Source organism: Petaurus breviceps, unplaced genomic scaffold, assembly GCF_028583685.1.
Source record: "Petaurus breviceps papuanus isolate PSGF00001 unplaced genomic scaffold, PetGlider_PUasm1.0 209, whole genome shotgun sequence".
NCBI classification, from domain to species: Eukaryota; Metazoa; Chordata; class Mammalia; order Diprotodontia; family Petauridae; genus Petaurus; species Petaurus breviceps.
Window position 1 is genome coordinate 2,714,283 of NW_027185854.1, and position 18,115 is coordinate 2,732,397.

The window sequence follows — 18,115 nt, forward strand, 5'->3', positions numbered from 1 at the left end:
ATCAATGAAAAAAATATGGTTGTTACATAAATACATATTTGTGTCTAATGAGAGCTTTTTCTAGGATGAGATGGGGAGGAAGGGAAAAATATAAAACAGGCACAGCAAAAAAACAAAAGAAAACTTGGAAGTAAGCACAGAAAAGCAGAGCAGCTTTGAAAACAATATGTAGTACTTGTTACATAGTTTTTCAAAGTAAGTAAACGGTGTGAAATGGAAATTCAAGGTTTAATATTGAATTCTCTTTGTCATGCTGTATACATGGAAAGGTTCTCTTTATTTTTTGTCTGTAGGTGTTTAACTTCAAAATATATTAAAAATTAAAAAAAGAAAAACTGAAGGCATAATCTAATTTAGACATGGAAAAATGTAGGATTCATTAAACATACATTCAGTATCCCAAAAAAAGAGAGTAAGAAATTACATACTCGCTGTACCAAAAAAATTCCTATCACTAATAATTCCTTGATGGTCAGGTATCTGGCAGGATGCTAGTACTCTATAACACATTTTCATATGGATCATTTGATGACTGAACTAGGCTTGGAGTCAGCAAGACCAGCCCTTAAAACACAGTCGCTATCCCACCATGACAAACAAGTTGCTCAGTTACCACAGGTGGAGTTTCCTGCACCAATAAAACCTGTCTTGCCTCTGAAATACTGAAGCACAAAAACAATCTATGTGAACCCCTAATTTCTCTGCTTTCCACATGAGAAAGTTTACAGAACTTACCTGAGATCACAAAAACAATCAACAACAAAGGAAACACTTAAATGCAATACCTGATCTATACCAACTGACAGCAGAGAGAGATATTTCTGAGTGATAGAAGGAAGCAGTCTGGAATTAAAACAATTTAAAAACTGACAACAAATGTCCTCAAAAATCAACTTTCTTTTTCACTTAAATTCTACTAAAGAGCCTAAATTTTTGTCTTAAAATACACATATTATGTCATTACCTAGCTACAACATAACTATAATTCACAAAATACTCCATCCCTTCTCAAAGCAAAGAAATATCCTTACCAGTTTTACGAATACAAATTAATTAAAGAATGTCAAGCTTATCCACAAATACAAAACAGTCCTTTAGTACCAGGCTAGGATATACCCTGGGTCAAATCATATCCTTGGCAAAGTAATACAATTTATAAAAATCAAATATAACAGACTTAAATACTGATCGTTTCATGGGTTGTAGTGGCTCACTGGAAAGAGCACAGGATTTAGAGTCAAAAGAACTGAAGTTTAAATTCTGGCTCTATTATTTACTAACCTTGGAATCATTTATCCATTTATCCTTCTCTGCATTTCCTCCTGAGTCAAATAAAAGAGGTCAGACTAGATCAGTGGTCCTTGACTTTGGATCTGTGAGCTTCTGCTTTTAATATTTTGAAAACTATTGCAATAAAATGGTTTCCTTTGAAACCCTATGTATTTTATCCTATGCATTAAAAACGATCTGGAGAGGGGTACCATAGGCTTTACCAGACTGTCAAAAAGGTCCATGACACAAAAAAAGTTAACCCCCATGAACTCTAATGACCTTTCCAGTTCTAAACCTACAAAAATAAACTGATCATTTCATGGTACTTAGCCGAAGTTGGTACTCAAACTACAGTTGGTCTCAGGTCCATCTCCCAATAACAGCAAGAAAAATACTTTTTAAAAATTGCTCCTAATGCTAACCATCTCCAGCTGTCATCATTTGGAACTATCTATATATCAAATTAATTCTTGATATAAAAGAATAAACAAGAGGCCATTGACAACAAGTGGCAAATGGATTTCCTACTTCAAAAGAGTGACACAAAAACCTACTTCAAATAACATCAAATAATAATTTCTGAAAGATACACAACAATGCTACTGTACTTCCAGACACATTCTCAGATGTTATTATTTTTATTAATTTAAAGCATGCAAACAAAAGAGGACAGATTAAAAAGTAATCTTTTGAATTATTTTTCAGTGAACGGGATACTTTTTTCCATTTCAATGCAAAAGAAAACCAGGAAAAATTGTTTTCTTTTCTTCCTTACAACCAATTAAGACAATAGATTTTTTTTTCTCCTAGAAAAGTAATCAAAATTTTTGGTTATTCCAGGACTAATTCTGTGAATTGTCCCAGCATTTTGTCTGACGCTGACCTTCATTTGCTGTTTATTTTAAGCAAAGAAGCTTCAATAAAAGGTGGGCAAGGAAACGAAGGGAAATTCAAACACATCAATACTCTTTTTTTGGAAATTTGTCTAAAGGTTGGGTGATGTGACAAGGACACAACACTAAAATGATGTCTTTCCTTTGTGTACTTTCCTCTTGATCATTTGCAAGACTACTTGGCTATCAACAATGACCTGCTTTGTGTCTGTGAACATGTCTAGTAGTGAAGGGCACTTTTTTAAAGTTCTGATCTGACCAGAGGCTGCTTTTCAGATTAGTCAACACACACAGCACTATCATGCAGAGCACTATCAGTGGTACTGTACTAGAACTAATGACTCCAAAGCAGGCTTTATCACAGATAAAGACATATATCCAGATACTGAAGGACATTACCCCAGGAAGAAAGCTAGAGGATGTTGCCCACCTCAGCAATAAAGCCTGTTATAACAGCCACTGACTTCAAAGCCACCCTGCAAGCCGGCATAAACACATCACAGTCTTTCTGTCCTTGGCACTGCTACTGGACTTTATGATAAAGGGCCTTCTAAAAACTCACCCAGAGGGACAATCGGTGAAATACCCAGCTCACCCTAGGGGCCCACTGAGGCAGTAAGCCTTGGCTAGCTCCAAACACCAACAAGCCAGGGGACACGGGGTTATCTTCAGTCTGCAGATAATTCATCCTCACGGCCCGGGAGGGCTCGGACCCGACGGGGCCTCCTTCCAGAGGCCTCCGGGCCGTCAGCGCCCCTCCCCCAGAGCGGTGCCTCGGGGCTCTCGGGGTGTTTTCTATGCACCTGCATGCGGGTTATTTCTCCAGCTGGACGCGCAGGGAGGGGCATGGCCTGCCCCGTTTGGGGCGTACGGAAGGAGCTGAATGACTCGACTACCAGGTCGCTTCCAGCCTCCATCTCAGACAACACCCAAAGGAGGGGAAGGGTCCCGGGGGCCAAGTCGCCCCAGCAAGGGAGCCCGGGACCCTGGGGGTTCGCGACCTTCCAAGGCTCCTACAGTGCAGGGAGCGAACGCGCGGAGAGCGCCCCGTCTTTGTGCCGGGGAGGAGGGCTTTATCCTGGGGGGCGGGGCGGGAACGTTTCTCCTTCAGTGTTTAGAGCCCTGGCCCTCTTCTCCTTGTGAGTCTGGGATTTACTGAGCGCCTTTAAGGGCGTGCTCCTCAGGAAGGGTCCGCCGCGGGGGTCCGGGGCCCACCAAAGGGTCACCCCGCCCCCGGGATCGGACGCCCCTCGGAAACAAAGCGCCCGCAGGACCGGGCCGGGGCGGGCTCCGGGGGGGACCGCCGAGGTCGGGGCGGCCTCGCCCGCTCCTACGCACCAATTTCCCTACCCCTTCCCCAGCTCGGGCCGAGGCCTAGGCGCGGGGCCTCCCCGGGGCGCCACACTGAGACCCCCCCCCCAACCCAAGCAGCCCCGGCCATCTTGAGGGGGGCCGGGCCAGGCAGGCCCCGCGCGGGCTCCTGAGGGCTTACCTTCATCGTACTCCATGGCGGGCGGGCGCGTCTGGCTGGGAGACCCCAAGCGGCGGCTCCGGCTCTGGGGGCTGAGGCGACTAAGGTGATTAAGGGGACAGACCAAGATGCTCTCACCTCAGGCGCCTCCCACGACAAAGAGGCGGCCGGGGACGGAGGGGGCGGGAGCCTGGCGGGGCCGGAAAAGGTCACCGAAGGAGCGCGGCCCGCGATTGGCGGAGATGCGCGTGGAAGGGGCGGGGCCGAGCGGGGGAGGAAAAGAAGGGAAGATGCTGCTTACGTCACTCCAGGGTTCTCCCCAGCCCGGCCCCCTCCCCCACAACAGGTGGGGGCGGGGCGGGGAGGGGCGGGGCGGGGAGAGGAGGCGAGGCCGGAGCTAGAGGGGTGGGCAATGGGCCGCCCCTGGGGTGCCTGGGAAGGGCGGGGCGCCTGCCAGGGGGGAGGGTCTCCTCGGATTTATCCAAATGCCATAAAGGGGATCCTCAGGCCTATTGTTTAGGGGAAGGAAGAAAAAACAGTGCCAGACTTGGGGCCATAGGCTGCCTCCTACACCCCCCAGCCCTCTGCGCCTCACTTTTTGCGTCTGTCAAAGACCTGTGGCGCCGACCCGGAGGGGTCGTTTTGAGGGCCCCACGAGACAGTGGGTGAGAAGCACGGTCAGAGTGCTACACAGATGTCACTTAATGTGGCGGCGACGAACTAGGTAGTGCTGGGCTTGGAACGGGGAAGACCTGGGTTCGATCCCGCTCGGACCCTGTAAGACGCGTCCTGAGTCCCAGCAGTTCAGAGGATGTCTCTGCTAAGTCACAGATGCTGGTGCGTCTGCATTGGGAAAGGGAGTTTCCACACCAGGAGCCGATGAAATCTGTGTGTGTGTATGTATATACATATATAATATGGAATCTGTGTGTATACATACCCATATATGTATGTGAATATATATACATACATACGCACGTACATATATTTAAAACATCACAGTAGGCAGACCACCAACGGTTAATATGCATCTAGTAAGTGCCAGGCAAGGTGCCAAGAGCTGAGAATACAAAGAGGCAGAAAACAGTCCTTGAAGGAGAGGAACTTACAGCATGCAAACATAGATAGACAAAGCAAATGATACACAGTATCATGGTACTGAGTTATAAACTGGAGTAGACCTTAAAGTAGCTGTTCCGCAAACTTTTTTAGAAAGGAGAGTTTAGTAAATTTTTTAGTTGTTCATGATGGTAACTATTATAATATCTTTTGAGAAAATTCATAGTGACAAAAGTCTGCCATGAATTTAGTACTCTGAATTTATCACTCACATTCACTAACTTTTGAAAAATAGTAATACTTACATATGAAAAACTTCCTGATTATAGTAAATAGTGTGGTGGAGGAGGAATTGTCTCCCCAGGGTAGCTCTAGATGCATGCTCCCAGTGATGGCCCCTGGAGGTCAATTCACCCTCTGCTACATGTTTGCTGATCTATTTTACAGAGCTATTTATTTAGAGATTCTCCTTGAAGAATCTCCAGTGCCTCCTACCCGTGTTTCCCCGATAATAAGACACTGTCTTATTATTATTTTTTTGGACAGAAAAACACCAGAGGGCTTATTTTCAGGGGAGGGCTTATTTTAATGAACATTGACAGCAATTTTAATAAACAGGTAAATGTGAACAAAAAAATGTACCTTTATTCAATAATGAATTCAATAAATAACAGGATGACGTGCGCACTGCTGCAGCTCTGATTGGATGCAGCTCGGAGCGCTGCGTGCGTTTGGGGGGGGACAACGGTGCATACAGAGGGTACCGTAATGTAGCGTGTAGCGCAGGTGATCACCTTCACTATAGTAGCAATCTCAATAGGGCTTATTTTAGAGGAATCTTACACAGTAAGGGGAGGGCTTATTTTCGGGATAGGTCTTATTATCAGGGAAACACTGGGTATCTCCCCAACTCCCCCCTCCACCCACGAGTTCACACCTTACAGATCAAGTCTTTTCATTTTTGAGAATGAGGATACTGAGGCCAATATAGAGACTGAGAAGATGGATGGTGCATGCTTGACCTGAAATCAGGAAGACCAAGTTCAAATCTAACCTCAGATACTATATGACCCAAGGTAAGTCAATAAACCTACCTACTTCAGTTTCCTCAACTATGAAATAATAGTAACACAGCACCTACTTTTCAGAATTGTTGTGAGGACAAAATGAGATAATATTTTAAGTGTTCTGTAAACCTTAAAGTAATATATAAATATTGCTATTATAATCTTCTATCATATCAGAGTATCATGACTTATTTGATCATTTCCCCATAGGGGATATACGTTGCTTCCAGATTTTTGTAATTACACATATTCATACCATATTTCACCATATAATCGTCACCACTGCATAATATTCACACCCTGTATGAGGTATTTTTCCCAGTCCAAAATATTGGTTTGTAATCTTTCTCTGTGTAATCATTGTATGGCGTAATTCTGTTCATCACAGTGCTTAAAAGGTAAACATAGCAGCAATGTGACATATGAATATACGTTTATCTCTAGTACATTGCAAGTCAGGAACTTCTCAGCGCAAACTAATTGTCAGTATTCAATTGTAACGTATATTCATAAGTATTCCATGCATCCTAAGGTTGCACCAATGATAGTTTACTAATAAATGATTTGTTTGTAATACCAGCACAATTTTTAAAGTTTCACATAATGGTCGCACCCCACTTTTTGGCAAAAAAAAAATTGGCATCAAATCTGCAACAATTATGTGGTAAAATATAGTACCATGAAAATCTTTGAACAGATAGCTCTTAAAAAACACTTTGGGACAGAGATTTCTTAATCTAGACTCTGTGGATTTCTTTTAAAATATTTTGAAATTCTATTTCACTGCAATTGATTTCCTTTGTAATGCTATGCATTTTGTTTTACACATCTAAAAACTTTATTCTGAGAAGAGGTTCACAGGCTTCACCAGATTGCCAAAGGGGCCCATGACACAGAAAAAGTTAAGAACCCCTACTTTTAGAGGTATATCTCAACAATAGAATTATTGATCAAAGGTGCTGCACTTTTAAAATTTGAATATCTTTCATTATTTATCATTTTTTCAAGTTATTATTACCTATTTGTTTCATCTTCTGTAAATTATCTGCTCATATCAACAGCTCTTAGCTATAAACCGTTGCCTCCCTAAGGTCTTTTTGGCACTTGTCTTTGTACTTCTCTTTCTACTTGACAGATCAATTTCTGTGTCCAGCACAGTATCATCAACCATGTCCTAAACTCTCTTGATAGGCATATATAGACCGTTCTTTGTATATGCTCTCTTACTGATCTCAGTAGCTACTACTAATGAAGTAGTCTTCAACTATGTTCTCCATGCATATTACTCCCAAATCTACATATCCAAACATCTTGTCTGTTCTAACCTCTAGCCCTACATCTCCAAATGGCTTCTGAACATTGTACATGAATGTCCCCCATGGATCTCAAACTCAACATTTCCAAAATCCTCAGCTCAGAGTCTCTAGTTAGCAAATCTGGGCTCATATGGCCAAGGTTTACCCAAGGAACTTGTTCTCACTAGATCACATTTTCTTTGGCTCATTTATGAACACATCTGGATTCTTCTAATAAAATATCTAAAATAAAGCTTAGGTAGGACTTATGTCAAAGGTCTTCCTACAATGTGGGAAGCGTAATCCTCTAGAAAAAGGACCTTAATATGGATATCAGGTATAGGACAACTATTTATTTCTTCCATGGAAGAGAACCCAGAAGATGGGGGAAAAAATCCTACAAATATACATGTAAACAAATCCAAATTAAAAATGAAAATTTAAAAAGTCAGAAGAAGGAATCCCCAGACTTGAGGTCCTGTGTCAGGCTTGCCAGGGTAGGCATATGTTTCCTTCTGCTCCAGGCTACCAGTTCTCCTGGTGTGATGGACAGGAGGGAAATCTCTACCACTTCTCCTTGCTTGAAGGCCAAGGGGAACAAATGTGACAGAAAAAGAGTCACAAGGGACTTCCCCAGTCTAGGTTGCTGCCTGAATGGAAGCAGTCAGACTAGCTGCCAAATACCAACTTCAGTAAAAAACCAAAAATTTCATGAGATCAAATAATAATCAAAAAATACAATGAAAAGTTACTGTAGGGTAGAAAGTCTACCCTAGAACTGTCAAAAAAAATTAAGCCAGAAACCCATGGACAATCAAAATCGGGGCCACCATAAAAGCTAGCACCTGTAGGCAAACAAGACTGTAGCCAGCCAATGTGACCCAAGCCAAGCCAGGAACATTTTGATTCCTCCAGAATCCAGAAGCAGGACCCTAAGAAAGTCCCATGGTAGTATAAATCCCCCAACAGGGATCTTGGGAGCCACTGGTAGTAGCAGTGACTAGTATAGTAATGACCACACTCAAGACCACAACAACCTAGGTCCAACAGCTCCAAAGTCTCTAATACTCTGTCCAGAAATGCCATAGAAGAACGGGTGGTCTGAACTTCAAGGATCCAAGAGGTAGAGGTCAGCAGAATAACCTAGATAAACAAAGGTGAGACTGACCACCCCATCTAAAAGTGTAGCACAAAATGCCAATTCAAGATCTAAGTGATTAAAAAAAAGGAAAAGGATGTATATGTACAAAAATATTTATAGCAGCTCTTTTCTGGGGTTAAAGTAATGATAATATCATAAGATGATCAGCTGTGAATGACTTAGCTATTCTCAGCAATACAATGATCTAAGACAATGATCCAATACAACTCATCCAACGATGAAAAATGCTATCCATCCCCACACAAAGAATTGATGGTGTCTGAATACAGGTTGAAGTAAACTTTTTTTTAAGTTTATTTTTCTTGAGTTTTTTTTCTTGTCTCTATTTTTCCCTCCACAACATGACTAATATGAATGTTTTGCATGACCACACATGTATAACCTATACATGTCTTGCTTGCCTTCTCAATGCTGGGGGGGAAGGGAAGGAGGAAGGGATAGAATTTGGAACTCAAAATTTTAAAAACTAATGTTAATTTTTTTTTACATGTAGCTGGGGGAAAATAGAATACTGAATGAAAATTTAAAATAAAAAAATAAAGTATGGAGTCCAAAATTGCCCAATCTGCAATAAAAGAAACTGAAGAAGAGCTCTGAGTAAATAATCATTTATTAAAGAGACAAGACCCCCTTCAATGAATGGGACCATCAATCTTCCTCATGATCTGAGATGACCTGTTCCTCCAAGGCTTAGTTCTATAATGCTTAATACCAGGACAATACAGATGAGGCACAATAAAATATAGGTTGATAGACCCTGACCTTGATCCTTCAGGAGCACCTACAAAAAATACAAAATCCCATTGATTGACAGACCCAGATTAGGACCTTCCAGGAGATCCTAATGAGTTGACAAGCAGCCCAATGGGATGGGATGATAAACAGAAATCAAAACATCTACATAGGCTGATTGGCCAGTAGACAGGCTGGTCACAGGCCAAGAAGCAAGGTTATTGGCCAAGTGCTCATGGCCATCTCCCCATGTTAGGCAATAGAGAGTTGATGAGGGATGGAGGGGCAACAAAAATAGCTGGGTGACTTTGCATATCATTGAATTGTCTCCACTGCGCTGTGCTTGGTCCTCTATTCGGCAGGAAGAAAGGGTGGAGATTCTATAGTTAGCTTTCTGTGATTAAGCAACTGAACTCACAATATGCAGTTCAAAGCTGTGGGGCCTAATATACAAAATGTATAATCTCTACCCTTATGGAATCATACCAAACTGAATAATATTGATTGGAGTAAAATCGGGCTTTAATTTAAAAAAATATTGTAGATCCAGAGCTACCTAAAGCTCTAACCTTAAAAGGAGAGAATTATTCTCTAATAACTGTGAGCAGAGACTCAGGAAAAAACAGGTTTTCCCACAAGAACTATATGAACATCTGTAAGAAATGAAGCAAGAGATCAAAATGAAATAAAATCTCTAGAGGAAAGAATTGCAAGGAGAAAAAAAAAAGGGGAGAAAAATGGTAAAGCTTACCCAAATAACAGATTCCCTGAAAGTTTGACAGATGAAAAGAAAATCAAAGACTCTGAAATATTAGAAAAAAATGAATTATTGGAAAAAATAGAAGATAACTGATATCAGAAACACCCAACCTAGAAAAGAGGTCAAAGAGAAACAATTTAAGAATCATTGTACTCCACACACACACAAAAAAAAACCCTGACCTTAAAAAAGTCCTGCATACTATATTTTAAGAATCATAAAGGAAAACTTCTCAGATCTAGAACTAGAGGGAAAACTGACAATAGGAAGAATAAACCCATCCCATCCCATGAAATTAAAAAAAAAAAGATAAATGACTCTGAAATGTCATAGTCAAAATCCAAAACTTCAGATCAAAGAAAAAAAGACTATAAGTGGCCAGAAGGAAAGAGATCAAAAAGCAAAAAAACAAAAACAAAACACAGTCAGAATCACACTAGACCTATACTCTTCTACCTTAAATAACAGGAGACCTTAGAATACAATATTCAAAAGGGAAAAAAATATAGGTTTATAAGCAAAGCTAAAAAGAATACTATGGGGTAAAATGACCTTTAATGGAATAGAAACTTTTCAAGCATTCCTGATGAAAAGACCAGAGCTCAATAAAAGCTTTGAATTACGGGTATACACAAAACTCAGATACCAGAAAGGGATGGAGAATTCGGGTTTTTGTGCAGTATTTATAGCTATGGTCTTGAAGAGCAACATTTAACACAAGTATTCTGAGCCATCTCTTTCTATATTTTTTAATTTTTCAAATGCTTTAAGAACTTCTGATTTACATCATTCATTTCCACCAGATTTTGAGCTACAAATTTTCTCCCCCTTTTTCCCCTACCCACCACCCCAAAATAGCAGGCCCACAGGATATCCCCTCCTCCAATCTGCTCTCTCCCATAACCCTTTCGACTTTTCCAGTGGATCTCTATGCCCCAGTGCCTGTTTATCTTATTTCCCAATTACATGTAAAATAGTATTAATAATACTATATATATATATATATATATATATATATATTTGATTTTAAAACTTTGAATTCCAGATTCATTCCCTTCCTCCCTTGTCACCCACCCTTCTTACTAGGAAGATAAGCAGTTCAGTATAGGTTGTACATGTGTGGCTAATGCAAAACAATAACATAGTAGATATATTGTAAAAGACTGACTATATTTCCCTCTCTCCTATCCCACCTCCCACTTGTTCTATTCTCTACTTTGATCCCATCCCTTTTCAGAAGTGGGTGCTTCCAACTTCCCTCCCCCCCAACCTGCCCTCCCTTCCATCATCCCCCCTCTCATCCCCTTCCCCCCTACTCTTCTAGAGGGTGAGTTACCCTATTTAGTGTGTATTTCATTCCCTCCTGTAAGGGTTATGGGATTTAAAGATCTTCCATGCCCCATTGGACTTGCTGACATAGCAGGAAGGGGCGGAGCAAGAGGAAGCAGAAGCCAAACTAGAGTTCCTGCAGTGGCTGGCGGTGGTGGCGACGGTGGCAGCAGCAGCAGAGGCAGCGGCAGCGCGAAGCCCTTTTTGAGTTAGCCAGAATTTCTGCTGAGGACTCCTGCTGAGGACTGCCAGGGGCCGGAGCTGCTGGGAGTGCGCTTCCTGGACGCTGGGTGGTTGCTGTGAGTGGGGAGAGGAGGACCTTTGCCTGAGGGAGCCTGTTCTATTTCAAAGGCTTGAAAATGTGGGTGCTTTCTACTTTATCTACCTGTGCCAATGTCATAACTACTCTGATGGCTTTCACTTTCTGGTTTTGGAACTCAGTCTTTTGGTATCTTAATAAATTTTCCAGCTTATTCCCCCATATGGCAAGCCTGATGTATTTTGTGATGGATAATTATATCAGCATATTTGTAATCTCCATAGGCATTGTGAATATGGCATTGCTGATACATTTGGCGACGAGGATGGGATCACAAAATGTCAGGCCTCTATTTGGAAGCAGTGGGGCTTTAGAGGGAGAAATGACTATTCCAGGATGGGAGGATTTGCCTTATTCCTCTCTAGCCAGAGAATGGGCCAAAAGCACAGGGCCCTGTGAAAACTGGGAACCAAGGCTAAAAGAGGGAGAACCTGGAGATTTGGAAAGATGTTTGAAAGCAATACCCATAGAACCAGGCAAAGAACTGGCAGGAGTGTGCAGGAGAGGCTGGGTGCTTCTAACAAGTTATTGCCTTATGTGTAAAAGTAGGGATAAGCTGCTGAAGGAAAGAGCTCGGATGGCTAGGGAGTCAGCTGGTTTGCCTGAGGATTCTTCTGTGTCACAGCACTCAGAAGACCAAACTGGAGGGACTCATGTGGTCCAGGAGCAAGCTACTGTTCATGTAGCTAAAAGGAAGCAAAAAACTAGCAGAACGAATTTGCATGCAGCTTTTGTACAGGCTGGGCAGAGTTGCCCTGACAGCTTCCAGGAGAATGTGTGTGAGGAGAATGGAGCAAGGTTAGATGAGGTGTCTTCTAATGTAGAAGCTCTCCCCATATGAAGAAGAAGACAGGAGAACCACCGAGGCAAAACAGAGTCCAGGGAGATAATTGAGGATTTCACTCAACAGGAGATCACTGATATATTGAGTAGATTCACCCAAAGAATAGGGGAGTCTTTAGTGTCTTGGATAGTAAGAATCACTGATGAAGGCACCAGAGGAATAACACTGGACAATGAGGACTGTTTAAAATTCATAAGTATCAGTCAGAATCCTTTTGTACACCAGGCTTTTAGGGATCACCATATGCAAGGAGGAAATAACAAAACTAATGTTCTAGCTTTAGCTGCAGAAGGATGCAAAAAGCAATATCCTACTGAATCTATGTGGCCTAGGGGAGACAGACCCTGGTACTCACTTAGAGACTGTATGAGAAAACTAAAGGAGGAGGTAATGAAAACTGCTATCCTGATTGGAGATGCAAATGCATATTATGATACCCCCCTAGGAGTTCCTCATAGAAATATCATAGTGAAGACGGCTCCTCCTGCATATAAGCACCTAATTCTGACTCTATTAATTGGGGAAATAGGGCACCCTCTTTCAGAGGTGCTGGATAAGATTTCACAATTAAGCGATTTAGGGGAATGGGAAAAAGACAAATTGTCTCGAGAGAGAAGAGTAAACAGCCAGAGGATTCAGAGACAAAATAGACCAACAAGAAGCGAACTGTTCCTCGGGTAGTAACTGGAGAGATAGCAAGAGGAAAAGTCCCAGCCCAAATCTGGCAAATAGATTATATTGGTCCACTACCACTGGATAAAGGATGCAGATTTATATATACTTGTGTTGACACTTATTCAGGTGTACTAGTAGCTTGTCCTTATAAGAATGCAACCCAGAAAAACACTTGTAAAACTCCAGATCTCATAAGTCTATATTATGGAACCCCAATGCAGATTCAAAGTGACAATGGGTCACATGTCAAAGGCAATGAAATGAAGAAGTATTGTATACTAAACAATATAGAATGGATATATTATATTCCATATTATCCAGAAGCATCTGGGTTAATTGAAAGAATGAATGGATTACTGAAAGAACAGTTGAGGAAGTTAAGTTCCAATAATTCATATCAACATTGGAAGGATAATTTGTTCATGGCTTTGCGTAATTTGAATAATAGACCATTGGGAGGAAGTACACCTCTAGCCAGAATGATGACCCCCAATCTGCAAATTAGAAAACAACAAAAACATAAGATCCCAAATATTGAGTATTGGACCTTGAGGCCAGATGTCCCAGCACCGTACCCAGGACCACCTGGTTCGGTGGGGTATGATTTACATTGTTTAGAGGACTTTTTGTTGGACAGAAAAGAAATAAGAAAAATCTCCACTGGGATATGCATAAGAATCCCTAAAAATCACTTTGGACAGATTTTACCCAAATCAGGATTAGCAGCTCAAGGAATACATGTATTGGCTGGAGTAATAGATTCTAATTATCAAGGAGAAATTGTTGTAACATTCCAGAATTTAGGTGAAGGGCCCATACAGATTCACAAAAATGATAGGATAGTTCAAGTGATTATCATTCCTTGTAAAATAATACCACTTGTAAAAACTGACCCTCCTTCCAAAATAACTGTCACAGGAACTGAAGGATTTGGTTCTACTGATAGAATAAAATCAGGAGCTAAAGTATGGGTAAAACGGAAGCCAGATGATGTTCCAAAGGCTGCAGAGATTATAGCATATGGGAGGGATAACACTGAAACTATTGTTTATTCTGGAGAAGATGATTACAAAATTGTACCCCTAACTCATTTATTCTACCGTGAGTGAGGCTACAATAGTTTGGTTATTGTCTCTTTGCTTCTTCTTGATTTTTTGTCTGTTCACCTTGTTTGCTAGATTTGTTTCCACAGGCTTGGTACCCTCCATCTGTAGATGCCTGATAGCTTAAGCTAGATGTCACCCCCTGTCTGCAACTGTGATGTGTCACCCTTGGACTTGGAATCAAGCATATTAAGAACTGCCCTCTCAAATAGGACCCCTTAGGACAGGGACAGCTCTACATCCGATTTCAGCAGCAAGTAACCATAGAAGAAGAGATCTTCACCCCTTACCACAAGATTTTGGGGCCCCATTTGTTTGGGGTGGGGGGGAATGATGGGGAGCTTGTGCTCAAGCCCCACCCTAAAATATGGTTTTCTGTGTTTATTGTGTGCTATTCTTGTTATATTGTTGTGAAATTTTGTTGACACCATTTATTCGTACTGTATTTTTGCCAAGTAAGGGACATGAAAGATCTTGGGGTCGAATGTAAGGGTTATGGGATTTAAAGATCTTCCACGCCCCGTTGGACTTGCTGACATAGCAGGAAGGGGCAGAGTAAGAGGAAGCAGAAGCCAAACTAGAGTTCCTGCAGTGGCTGGCGGTGGTGGCGACTGTGGCAGCAGCAGCAGAGGCAGTGGCAGCGCGAAGCCCTTTTTGAGTTAGCCAGAATTTCTGCTGAGGACTCCTGCTGAGGACTGCCAGGGGCCGGAGCTGCTGGGAGTGCGCTTCCTGGACGCTGGGTGGTTGCTGTGAGTGGGGAGAGGAGGACCTTTGCCTGAGGTAGCCTGTTCTGTTTCAAAGGCTTGAAAATGTGGGTGCTTTCTACTTTATCTACCTGTGCCAATGTCATAACTACTCTGATGGCTTTCACTTTCTGGTTTTGGAACTCAGTCTTTTGGTATCTTAATAAATTTTCCAGCTTATTCCCCCATGGATAATTATATCAGCATATTTGTAATCTCCATAGGCATTGTGAATATGGAATTGTTGATACACCTCCTCAAGCCAAATTCAATGGGAATAAGGTTGACCCATTCCCTTTTGCCTTCCTATTCTTCCTCTCCATTGTAACCATTTTCCCTTGCCTCTTCTATATGAGATAGTTTACCCCATTCTGTCTCTCCCCATCTCCTCTCGTTATATTCCTCTCTCACCTCTTAATTTCACCCTCTAAGTATCATCCCTTCCTGTTAAATTGGTCCTGTGTCCTCTATCTATGTATACCTGTAAACATATATACACACATTCACATATGTATTCATATGCACATATACCCTCATATGTAGACACACACACACACACATATATTTCTATTCCCTTCAACTACTGAGAAAAGTTTCATAAGTTACAATTATTGTTTTTCCATGTAGGAATATTAATAGTTCAACTTTGATAAGTTCCTTATGATTTCTTTTCCCTGTTTACCTTCTCATGCTTCTCTTGTTTCTTGTATCTGAATGTCAAATTTTCTATTCAACTCTGGTTTTTTCAGCAAGAATGCTTGAAAGCCCCCTATTCCACTGAATGACCATATTTTCCCCTGAAACATAATACTCAGTTTTGCTGGGTAGGTGACTTTTGGTTTTAATCCCAGCTCCTTTGCCCTCCAGAATATCATATTCCAAGCCCTTTGATCCCTCAGTGTAGAAGCTGCCAGATCCTGGGTTATCCTGATTGCGTTTCCACAAGATTCAAATTGTTTCTTCCTGGCTGCTTGTAATACTTTCTCCTTATTCTGGGAATTCCAGAACCTGGCTATAATATTCCTAGGAGTTTTCTTTTGGGGATCTTTTTCAATAGGTGATCGGTGGATTCTTTCAACCTCTATTTTGCCCTCTGGTTCTAAAACATCAGGGCAGTTTTCTTTGAGAACTTCCTGGAGGATGATTTCTAGGTTCTTACTTTGATCATGGCTTTTAGGTAGTCCAATAATTTTTAAATTATTGTAATGTAATGCCAAGGAAAGGCAACTTCCCAAGGTTCAAAATACCAGCATAGGTGCTCTCCTTTTTATTCAGTAACAAATCAAGAACAGAGAAGATCAAAACATGACATCATTCAAAATACAGCATTTACTAAGTGTGATTAAATAATCTCCAAGTACTACCCCACCCCAGGACCTTCCAATCATTCAATCAATTACAAAGTCCCTGTTCTAAATACTACTCCACCCCTAGGCTGTACCTTCATTTACTCCACCACAAAGCCCCTCTTCTCAAATGGAGATTAGTTTCCAATCTAAGTAAAGTACATTCATTTGTTCAACCATAGAACACTAAAAGGTCAAAAGTTCCCCACCCCTGGATCACAATTGAATCTACCCCAGAGTTACATCAAGTTTAAGCACAGCACTTAATACCCAAATGGAGGTCTTTTCTTCATCTTGACACATAGGCAAGTTCTCAGCAAACTTAGTTCCTGGGGAGACAAGGCTTAGCAAGGCCACAAGATACATTGCCAGTCTCTTTATTAATTCATCCTCTGTCTGCAGAACAGTCCTAGATCCCCTGAAAACATTAGCAAAACCCTCTCCCAGGATTTCTGTAAACATACAACAAGAAAATCCTTCTTCAGGGCTTCTGAACCAACAGAAAGGTTCCCAGACCCCTGCAACAACAGCGCTACCCTTCACCAGTGGACAGTATTCACTCTCTGTCTGCAGGACAGTCTCAGTAGCTCTGAACCAACAGAAAGGTTCCCAGACCCATGCAACAACAGCACCGTCCTTCACCAGTGGACAGTATTCACTCTCTGTCTGCAGGACAGTCTCAGGAGCTCTTAGCCAACAGCCAGGTTCCAGGACTTCTTCAACAGGACTGTCTTTCACCAGTGGACAAATCTGGCAAAACAACATCAAAACAGACAGACAAAGTACCAGCAAAACAGCCATGTCTCCTCAGTCCTTGGCAGCTGAGGGGGCAGGTCTCAAAAGTCCAGGGCAATTCAAAGTGGCTCTCAGCAATCCTCTCAGTCTCTCTCTGCCTCCACGAGGGTGCTGCTTCCAAAATGTTCTTCTGCCTCTCTCTTGTCTCTCCAAATCTGAGTCACTAGCTCCTCCCAGTTCAGGACTTTCTTTTCACATCAACAAGTCCATCCCACAGGTGGGATTAACAAGCTCTGGGTTTTAACACAATCAGTTTGAAAACCAAGCCAATACAGGGGGATCTTTATATTCCATTACTATCACAATTATCTCTCCTGGATCTATTTTCCAGGTCAGTGGTTTTTCCCATGACATATTTCACATTGCCTTGTATTCTTTCATTTGTTTGGATCTGTTTAACAGCATCTTGATTTCTCATAAAGTCATTAGCTTCCATTTGCTCCAATCTAATTTTGAAGCAATGATTCTCCTCAGTGAGCTTTTGAGATTCTTTTTCCATCTGGCAAATTCAGCTTTTTAAAGCATTCTTCTCCTCATTGCCTTTTTGAGCCTCTTTTACCATTTGAGTTAGTCTATTTTTTAAGGTAGTATTTTCCTCAGTCAGGCTGTTGACTCTCATTTTGTAATTTTCTTGCATTGTTCTCATTTCTCTTCCCAATTTTTCCTCCACTTCTCTTATCTGCTTCTTAAGGTCCTCTATGGCCTGTAACCAGCTCGTATTTCCCTTTGAAGCTTTTGGTGCAGGAGTTCTGACTTCACTGTCTTCCTCCTCTTCCATGCTTTGCTCCTTTTTGTCCCCAAAATAGGAGTCTAATGTTGGAATCTTCTGTCTGCTTGGTTTCCTTTGCCTGGTCATATTGCCCCTCAGTCACTTGACCCCTGGGCTTTTTGCCACAGTAGGACTCTGCCACCAGACAGGGCAGCTTTCGTCCCAAATGCTGGGGTTTTCTCAGCTGCCAGAGGTATTAGATGGGTGCCCTCTCTGAGGTCTCCTCATGCTCTGGCAAGCTGGACACACACCCCAGGACCTCCACCCTAGACTGCAATCCAGATCCAAGAAGGTTAAAGCAAGAGCAATTACCCCTCAGATTGGTGCTTGGTCCCCCTACACTCTGTAGGCCATGAGCTGAAGCTGCCACGTGGCGCTGGCTGGCTGTGCCTGTGTCTCAGCAGCTTCTTGCCCCGGGGACAAAAGCCATGCAGTCCCACTTACTGGGTCCCAAAGTCCAGACTGCACTGACCTCTCACTT

At 42.0% G+C, this 18,115-nt stretch overlaps 1 protein-coding gene and 1 pseudogene across 3 annotated transcripts in view; both read right to left on the reverse strand.

The window, feature by feature from the left end:
• The window catches only part of LOC138165488 (DBIRD complex subunit ZNF326-like), a 36,994-nt gene extending 33,151 nt beyond the window's left edge, over window positions 1–3,843 (reverse strand). For 2 of the 3 annotated variants that reach the window (XM_069093870.1, XM_069093872.1), the window contains exon 1: window positions 3,658–3,842. In XM_069093870.1, coding sequence (XP_068949971.1) covers window positions 3,658–3,673 — 16 coding nt within the window. In that variant the 5' untranslated portion in view covers window positions 3,674–3,842. Of the gene's footprint in view, window positions 1–3,657 lie in introns of all 3 variants that reach the window. The other variant, XM_069093874.1, reaches the window with a different exon arrangement.
• Window positions 3,844–4,337: 494 nt separating this feature from the next.
• Window positions 4,338–18,115, reverse strand: part of LOC138165472 (actin, cytoplasmic 1 pseudogene) — a 95,796-nt pseudogene continuing 82,018 nt past the window's right edge.